Source organism: Eleutherodactylus coqui, chromosome 3 (genome assembly GCF_035609145.1).
Source record: "Eleutherodactylus coqui strain aEleCoq1 chromosome 3, aEleCoq1.hap1, whole genome shotgun sequence".
NCBI classification, from domain to species: Eukaryota; Metazoa; Chordata; class Amphibia; order Anura; family Eleutherodactylidae; genus Eleutherodactylus; species Eleutherodactylus coqui.
This window is the reverse complement of record NC_089839.1, coordinates 44,550,215-44,558,931: the sequence shown is the minus strand read 5'-3', so window position 1 is coordinate 44,558,931 and position 8,717 is coordinate 44,550,215. Positions and strand designations below refer to the sequence as shown.

The 8,717-nt window shown below is 49.4% G+C and overlaps 1 protein-coding gene across 1 annotated transcript; it reads right to left on the bottom strand.

Moving 5' to 3' along the window:
• Nucleotides 1-3,322: 3,322 nt before the first annotated feature.
• LOC136620638 (uncharacterized) lies at nucleotides 3,323-8,468 on the bottom strand. The gene is made up of 2 exons (XM_066595531.1): nucleotides 6,443-8,468; nucleotides 3,323-5,105 (listed from the first exon to the last, which is right to left on the bottom strand). Exons 1-2 carry the CDS (start codon nucleotides 7,497-7,499, stop codon nucleotides 3,517-3,519), a joined length of 2,646 nt encoding a protein of 881 aa, XP_066451628.1. The 5' UTR covers nucleotides 7,500-8,468; the 3' UTR covers nucleotides 3,323-3,516.
• Between the last annotated feature and the right edge of the window lie 249 nt (nucleotides 8,469-8,717).

Below are 8,717 nucleotides of genomic sequence, written 5' to 3'. Positions count from 1 at the left end.
ATTTAATAGGATGCTATTTCGTCCAGTTTTTTTTAACGAAAATCAGCGACGGCGTTTCTGAACCCAACCTCCGAGGTTGATGTTAGCGAACCCAGTTTTATTTGTGCGCACAAGATTTGCACGCGCGATACCCAGAGAATAGAATCCTTTAATTTCAATGGGTTCATTCACATTTCGTGTTCGCATTTCATTTGCGCAAAAAGTTAAAACTTGAACATGGTTTATCTTTCTTTATATTTTTGCAGCAAAGGTCCCCATAGAAGTCGATGAGGGGTTGGGGGTGCAAATGAGCATTAGGAGATGTGTGAAACGCTGTGTAATTGTGCTGGAAAAAGAGGACCACTGGAAGTAATTAGCCATTTTAATCGGTGCGTTTGTTTGCAGCGCAAATGAACATGACTTACGGGGGGGTTTACATTATCACGCTCCATTGGAGGATTCGTATGCTTAAACATTGGGCAATAACGTCTCTTAAAGCGACAGTAACCAATTACTTCTTGTAAACCAGAAAGTTTTTAACACTCACCATCTCACATCGGCATATACATTAACTTCTACATCTCCTTGGTAGCAGCAAGTCACTTGTTTCACGGGCCTCCTCCAATCATGTCTGACACCTGTTACACTATCACTAGACTGACCTCTCTCAGTCTGTAGGAGCTTCGTCCTATCCTCACAAAATATCTGTGTCACATCCGTGTGGCTCACAAGCACCATGCCAGCACAGACGCAGGGTGATGTTCACGACTACTTCCGTAGACGGACCTATGCACCGGAGAGCAGTGCACACCACAACGGAGATACATAGCCCAGATGTGAAGCCTGTGCGACACAATAGTACTACACTCAGCACGGCGACAGGGAGCGTACACACTGTTGGAAAAAGCTGCACACAATGCTTTGTGGGACGGTAGCACCACTCCAGCGAGAGGGAAAGAAGCCTGGCTCTAACCTAGCAGGAAGGTGACGGGTCCCTGCCTAAAGCGGGGACATCGCCTCGATAAAGGCGGCCCATGGTCTTCTTTCTGGGCCCTGATTGTCCCTATAGGAACCCCTGGAGAAATGAGCCGACACTCAAAGCAAAAACAGAAACAATACAACTGGAAAAGAACCTGCAGCAACTTATCTGCAAGTGGAAAAACACCCAGCACTACAGAGCTCCAAACTTCAAGTTCTCCACCATGGAACAGAATAAGCAGCACTGCTCACCAAGAGGGGTGAGAATATATAGCCACTCTGCACCTGAAAACTGGCAGAATGAATAGAAAACCATACCTCCAGCCTACTCCCAGGCATGGCTAATCCAGCATACATCCATGCAGCAAAGGCAAACAGCACCAGCAGACTCTGCACATAGTACATTAACCCTTGACCTGCTTAACAAGACAACAGGTCTTTGGCCACCATGACATGACGTTGTCGCAACCGACAGGCTGCAACAATCTGATTTCCTAGACATCACCAGCACTGGAGTCTGTCAGGGTTCAAACCTTGGAACTCCCGTGCTCCAGGTGACGTCTCTCCCTAGTGAACTATTCAGCCTGCTGGACAGCTTCAGTTTTTTGCTCCTGTAGCCCACCTCGCACTGATTAGACACTCTATATAAACCCGGCCCTGTCCCTCCCTGCTGTTCCTTCATACTACTACCTGACATATCTACCTGTATACCGACCCCTGGCTTTCCTGACTATGCTACCCACCCGCTCCTCTATGCCACAAATTAATAGCAACCCATGTACCGATCTCTGGCTTTCCCTGACCATGCTACCGTTCCGCACCGGTTACAACAAGAAGCTCGAACCCTGAACTGGATTGTTACTGGGTCTCTCACACAAAAACATGTGGCAGTCCCTTACATCACATAGGATGTTGAATGTCTCCTAATTAGGTGCTTTGCTGCCCCATTACATCAGAAGACGCATCACATTCTATATCATAAGTATATACATTGCTTTAACCTACGGCGCTAAACACAAGTCCGTAAGATAGCGTTCAATAGGTCTATGACCTCCCCACCCTGGCCAGCGATTTTACAGTCCGTTGCACTTTTGCCTCCAGGTGTTTATGGGGAGGTAGCCTCCCTCCTCATGCTGCAGGCCCTTTACCCCCAATGGTGCAGACAGTTCTTCAGTAGGAGTCATTTTTTTGGCCCCCAGGTCATCAGGGCTGTTGGGTATTTTCTCTCTGGTTAGTCCTGTTGCCCTTGGTCATTGCAACTGACACTTCAACTGCCGGCCACTTCTCCCTACTAGGCTGTCTGCTGCATCCCACACTATGCAGACTCTCACACACTTCTTCCTGTGCTCTTACTGCTCTCACGCATTTCAGAGCCTTTTATATCAGGCGCCTGAAGCACAGGGAACCTTCCTGAGTATTTGGGGATGTAGTGGTGCTTTGCCCCATTCAAATCCTCATTCAGCGGGGCTGATCTTCACAGCACTGATGTGCTAGCTATATCATTTCTGCATCACCAGGGGGACGGAGCCTCCCTCCAATAGCGTCATCCAGCGCCACTTTCACCTGTGCTACAAGTGCTTTATCTGTGTTCCTCCTTGCTGTTTTCCTGGCAGGGAGGATGGGCCATCCACCTGGCCTCATGAGCGCCTCTCGCTGATCTCTCGCTCCACTTGGCTGAGTCTCGGGTTGGAGAGGGCGAAGTTTACCTCCGGCGGCCAGGAGCCGCTTGTCACAGCCACTACATGGGGTCAGGTGGGAGTCGGGCAGACCTGTTCTGGAGACAGTCACGATCTCAGAGGTGAAACCCATATCTATCAGACATTTAGGGCAAATTCTGTGCATATGCGATAAATGATCAGATACTCCTTTAACACCTTGACCTAAAGAATGTACATGCACGACCTCCAGCGTCTGGGTTTGTATGAAGCGGCTATAGGGGCCAATCCCCTTCTATAAATGGCGCGAACTGGCTGTTGTGATCAATCCGCATGCTGATTGCGGCTGTTAACCCTTTGAAGGCTGCTGTCAATTCTGACAGCACCATTTAAATGCCCTGATACTATATACTGAACTATTGAAGTACACGGTATAAGCGATCGAGCAAGGTCAAGTCCCCAATGGAGACCTAAAAAAACAAAGGAAAAATAAGAGATTAAAAGTTTTCATTATAAAAAATAAAGGGTAGTAAAAGTTTAAAAAAAAGGACACGGATTACTTACCGGTAGTCCCTTTTCCAGGAGTCATCACGACGGCCCCATTACATATGGAGGTTGCCCTCTGACCCAGGTAGGGACAGGAAGAGTTTAAAAGCACCTCCCTTTCCACCCATGCTTCAGTGACTTATAAATCATTACGGTGGACAATGTTTACTAAACCAAATTTTACCTTTATTCGGTCATATTTACATTTGAAGAACATAAATTATTCTTAAAGGGGAGGGAACTATGGGCCGTCGTGATGACTCCTGGAAAAGGGACTACCGGTAAGTAATCCGTGTCCTTCCAGAGCGTCATCCCGACGGCCCCATTACATATGGAGTATACCAAATTATACGTGGCCCTAGGGTGGGACTACTGCCTGAAGGACTTTACGTCCGTAACTCAGGTCTTTGTCCGACTGGACGTTAACCCTGTAATGTCGGGTAAATGTATGTATACTCGACCAGGTCGCCGCCTTGCAGATCTGCTCGGCAGACGCCTGGCCTTTTTCTGCCCAAGAGGAGGAAAGAGAGCGAGTGGAGTGAGCTCTAATTTTTCCCGGAGGGTCGAGACCCCTGGCTTTATATGCCTCTTGGATGGCGGTCTTGATCCACCTCGCGATGGTGCTCTTAGTTGCCGTCTTTCCTTTTGCCGGCCCCTGAAATTGAATGAAGAGGTTATTATTTTTACGGAAAGAGCGGGTGGCCTCTAGGTACGCTAGAACAGCTCTCCTAACGTCTAGGTTATGAAATTCTCTCTCTTTCTCGTTACGGGGATTTTGACAGAAGGAGGGCAGAGTGATCGTCTGCTCCCTATGAAATTTTGACACTACCTTCGGAAGGAAGGCTGGGTCTAGTTTGAAGGTAATCCTGTCGTCTTGTATTACCATGTATGGTTCAATACACTGTAATGCTTGCAATTCCCCTATTCTCCGAGCCGATGTTATGGCAACTAAAAGGGTAACTTTTAGTGTGAGCAGCCTCAAGGAGAGTTGTGAGAGGGGTTCGAAGGGGGATTGGCAAAAGCTAGTTAAGACTATATTTAGGTCCCAGGTAGGAAAGGTTTCTCTAACAAAGGGTCGAAGCCGTTCTGCCCCTTTGAGAAACCTACGCACCCAGCGGTGTTCTGCCAAGGGAAAATCTAGATAGGACCCTAGTGCTGCTGTATGGACTTTAAGGGTTCTAGGACTAAGGCCTTTTTCTAGGCCTGCCTGCAAAAATTCCAGGATTACGGGAATGTCAATTCCTGGGATTTTCCCTGGCTCTATTTTACAGAATTCTGTGAATTTTTTCCATATCCTATCGTAGATGGCTATCGTGATAGGTTTACGGCTTTTTGTTAGGGTAGTAATTACATTATGGGAGAGTCCCTTCCCACGCAGTATCATGCTTTCAGCATCCATGCTGCTAGCTTCAATTTCTCGACCCCTGGGTATGTTAGTGGGCCCTGGAGGAGAAGATCTTCTACGGCTGGTAGTAGGAATGGACCCTGGATCGCCAAGGCTTTTAGCAGGGGATACCAGGGCCTTTTGTCCCACATAGGGGCAACTAGTATGACTGACGCCCGGCTGGTTTGGATTTTCCTGATGGTGCGGGGGATCAGTGGGAAGGGAGGAAAGGCGTAGGCTAGGTCCATGTCCCAGCTTTGGGACAGGGCGTCTACCCCGCGTGGATTGTCTCTGGGGTTCAGCGAGTAAAAGTCCTGGCACTTTGAATTTCTCTTCGTGGCGAACAGGTCTATCTGCGGTTCTCCCCACTGGCAGATTAGTTGGTCGAAGACTCGCTGATTCAGTCCCCATTCTCCTGGATGGATGCTCTGTCTGCTCAGGAAGTCGGCAGCGACGTTTGTGGACCCTTTTAAGTGGATCGCTGAGAGGGACAGCACGTTGGATTCCGCCCAGCGGAGTATCTCTGTTGCCAGTCGTTGCAGGTGCGGGTGTCGCGTTCCCCCCTGGTGACGAACAAATGACAGAGCTGTCATATTATCGGTTAGGATTTTGACATGCCTTCCTTTTATAAGGGGTTCTGCCGCCTGAAGGGCTTCCCAGATTGCCCTTAGTTCTCTGAAATTGGATGAGCGTTTAGCTACTTGGGGGTCCCAAATCCCCTGTAGATTTTGGTCGGCTACTTGGGCTCCCCATCCCGTTTTGCTGGCATCTGTTGTGATGGGTACGGTAGATTCTTGTGACCAAGAGGTACCTTTGCTTAGGTTCCTCTGTGAGGTCCACCAGCGTAGGGACTCTTTGACTCGGACGGACAGGCTCACCTTCTTATCCAGGGATGTCTGCCGTTTGTCCCAGTTGGCAAGGATAAATCCTTGTAATTGCCGGGTATGGGCCTGTGCCCATGGGACTATCTGAATGCAAGCCGTCAGGATGCCCAGCACCTTCATTGTTTCTCTAATGGAAACCGCCGTAGCCTGACAGAAGGATTTTACTCTTTGGGTGAGGTCTTCCTTCCTAGATGATGGAAGCCGGGATTCCTGGATGTGGGAGTCTAGTAATACTCCCAGGTACACCTTTTGTGTACCAGGGTTCAAGTCGGACTTCTGCTTGTTAACTATCCACCCTAAACTGTTTAGGGTGGATAAGACCATGGATAGGTCTATACGCATGGTCTTCTCCGTCCTTGATACCAACAAAAAGTCATCCAGATACGGAAATATGCGGATCTGATTCCGCCTGAAGTAGGCTACCATCTCTATAACGATTTTCGTGAATACCCGAGGGGCGGTGGAGATTCCGAATGGAAGGGCCGTGAATTGGTAATGTTGGATCTTGTCTCCCTCCCGCAGAGCAAACCTCAGGTACTTGTGATGGGCTGCCGTTATTGGGACATGGTAATATGCATCTTTAAGATCTATGGTGCACATTACACTATCTCGATCTATTAGTGGGACGATGGATCTTACTGTTTCCATCTTGAATTTTTTGTACGAGATAAATTGATTTAGGGCTTTAAGATTAAATATAGTCCTAATGGAACCATTCGGTTTTTTTATTAGAAATAGGGGGGAATAGAATCCCTCACCCCTTTCGTAATCGGGGACTTGTGTAATGACCCCTAGGTCCTTAAGTTCCTGAACGCCTTTTATGAGGTTCCCTTGTTCCTGTAGGGACCCCGGGGAGGTTATAAGGAATCTCCTAGGGGGTAGCGAGTGGAATTCAATTTGGTACCCTGCTTCGATTATTCGGAGTACCCAGGGGTTAGACGTTACCCCTTGCCACTGGCTTAGATAGCCCGCTAATCTACCCCCTGTTTGTTCAGGGGAGGGTTGGACTTCCTTACCCCGACCTCCCTTGGGGTACGACCATCTTCCAGTCTTCCCTTTCCCTTTAACTTCGGGAGGAGGCTGGCGCATCCTCTTCGGGAAGGATGGTTTCCTGAAAGGTTGTCTGTCAGGCAGGGTTTTACTCTTGTCGCCGACTTTTTCCAGGATTTTGTCCAGGACGGGCCCAAACATATATTCCCCTTGGAAGGGGATGGCGCAGAGCTTATTTTTGGATGTAATGTCTGCGGCCCAAGTCTTCAGCCATAGTGCCCTTCTCGCTGAGTTGCTGAGGACTCCGGTTTTTGCCCCGTATCTTACCGTCTCCGCTGATGCGTCAGCCAGGAAGGCGGTAGCCATTTTTAAGAGGGGGAGACAGCTGGCCAACTCCTCTCTGGGGGCCCGATCCTTTATGGAGGCTTCTAGCCTGTTTAGCCAGAGCGCCATGGATCTAGCCACTGAGGTTGAGGCTATGTTAGCCTCGATGGTGAGGGATGTTGCCTCCCAGGCTTTCTTCATTAATCCGTCGATTTTTTTATCCATCGGATCGGATAGCTGGGAGGTGTCCTCGAAGGGCAAGAGGGTCTTCTTGGCCACTTTTGCGATCTGGATGTCCACCTTGGGGGTTTCCCTGTACAGGCGGACGTCCTCGGTAGCGAATGCGAGCCGGTTTCGGATCTCTTTTGGAACAGTGATCCTTTTTTCCGGTTCCTGCCATTCATCTATGATCACTTGCTGCAGCGTCTGGTTGACTGGGAACATGATCTTTCTTCTAGATCGGAGGCCGCCAAACATCTCATCCTGGATTGTTCTCGGCGGGTTATCTTCCTCAATTTGCATTGTTTCCCTCACCGCCTTGATGAGGTGCGCAATGTCGTTTGATGAGAAGTAATATTTCTTCTCGTCTTCTATGGGAACCGGTGGGTCCTCTAATTCCCCTTCGGATAGGAGCTCCAGCGATTCACCGGAGATCGAACTCGCCGACTCGGTCTGTCTAGGTCTTTTAGGGACCCGTGACGGACCTGGCTGGGCCTGGGGAAGGGACGCCATGGAAGCCTGCAGCTCTTCCCTTATCATGCAGCGGATATCGGATTTGAATGCTGCTTTCTCCTCTGCGAGAATTTTCCCCGTGCATCTGTGAAGGCAGAGCAATTCACTGTTATAGCAGTGCAAGCGTTGGATTCAGGAGCATTACTTGCGGTAATACACTCACTCCTCGCATAGGGGTTTTTTATAGCTCTCCTCGAGCCTTTTGTTGCAGAGGACGCATTTTTTCGATTTTTTCCTCGGGTCCATTTTCTTTGGACCCTCCTTATCCATCTACCCATGAAAGTGGGGGAGAGGGGAGACAAGAAAGGGAACATATATGCATCCGCTGTACAAGTGACCATTTGCGCATGTTTTGGCGTATAGCCTACTTACAGTTGGTAGGGTGTCAATCTCTCCCTCACGTGCTGAGCTGTCGCGGGTAGACATACTCACATACACTTGTCTGGCAGTCAGCAGGAACCTCCATGGAGTTTAGCCTGCTTTTATGGGGAGGATTTTCAAATTTGGCGCCATTTCCGGGTTTTCGCCGGTAGCCACGCCCCCTACGTTGTGCGCGTGACGTCACCACGCCGGATGACGTCACCGCTATGCGCCCGAGGTCCAGGGAGGCCGCCGCTGCCGTTCCCCTGCCAGGAGGAACTATCCCATCACAGCAGCGGCGGCCCGAACATGCGATCCGCGCGAGGGAGACCAGCGCTACTGGGCGACTGACGGCTCCGTCGGCAGCGCAGGTCGGGGATGCAGGGACTCTTGAGTGTGCGGCCCCGACCTCTACCCCTCCAGGGGGGCCGCACAGCGTGCGGTAAGTATTTCTTTGCGGTAAGTCTTCTTGCCTCCGCAGCTTCCTATCTCCTGCAGCTCTGGAGCTGCTCCTCTGTCCCACCGTAGGGACAGGAAGACACTGAAGCATGGGTGGAAAGGGAGGTGCTTTTAAACTCTTCCTGTCCCTACCTGGGTCAGAGGGCAACCTCCATATGTAATGGGGCCGTCGGGATGACGCTCTGGAAAACATGTTTTCCGTTGTTTGTAATAAAAAAAAATCAAACAGAAAAAAAAATTTCTCAAAAAATATTTGGTACCGCCGCATCCGTAAAAGTCCAACCTGTCAAAATAATGCATTATTTATCTTGCATAGTGAACATCAGCAGAAAATTAGGTACAAGAATTTTTTTTATAAAAAAGCAATCGAAATGTGGTATGTACTCCAAGGAAGCCTCTAGCCTTAAAGAGACCCTCCGGTTTCAG

What these genes read in the sequence shown, in the direction of transcription:
- LOC136620638 (XM_066595531.1), bottom strand. Translation starts at nt 7,499, where the DNA reads ATGATAAGGGAAGAGCTGCAGGCTTCCATGGCGTCCCTTCCCCAGGCC. An exon ending in GTACCCCAAGGGAGGTCGGG is followed by an intron (nt 5,106 to 6,442) that starts GTAAGGAAGTCC and finishes GTTCGTCACCAG; the next exon opens with GGGGGAACGCGACACCCGCA.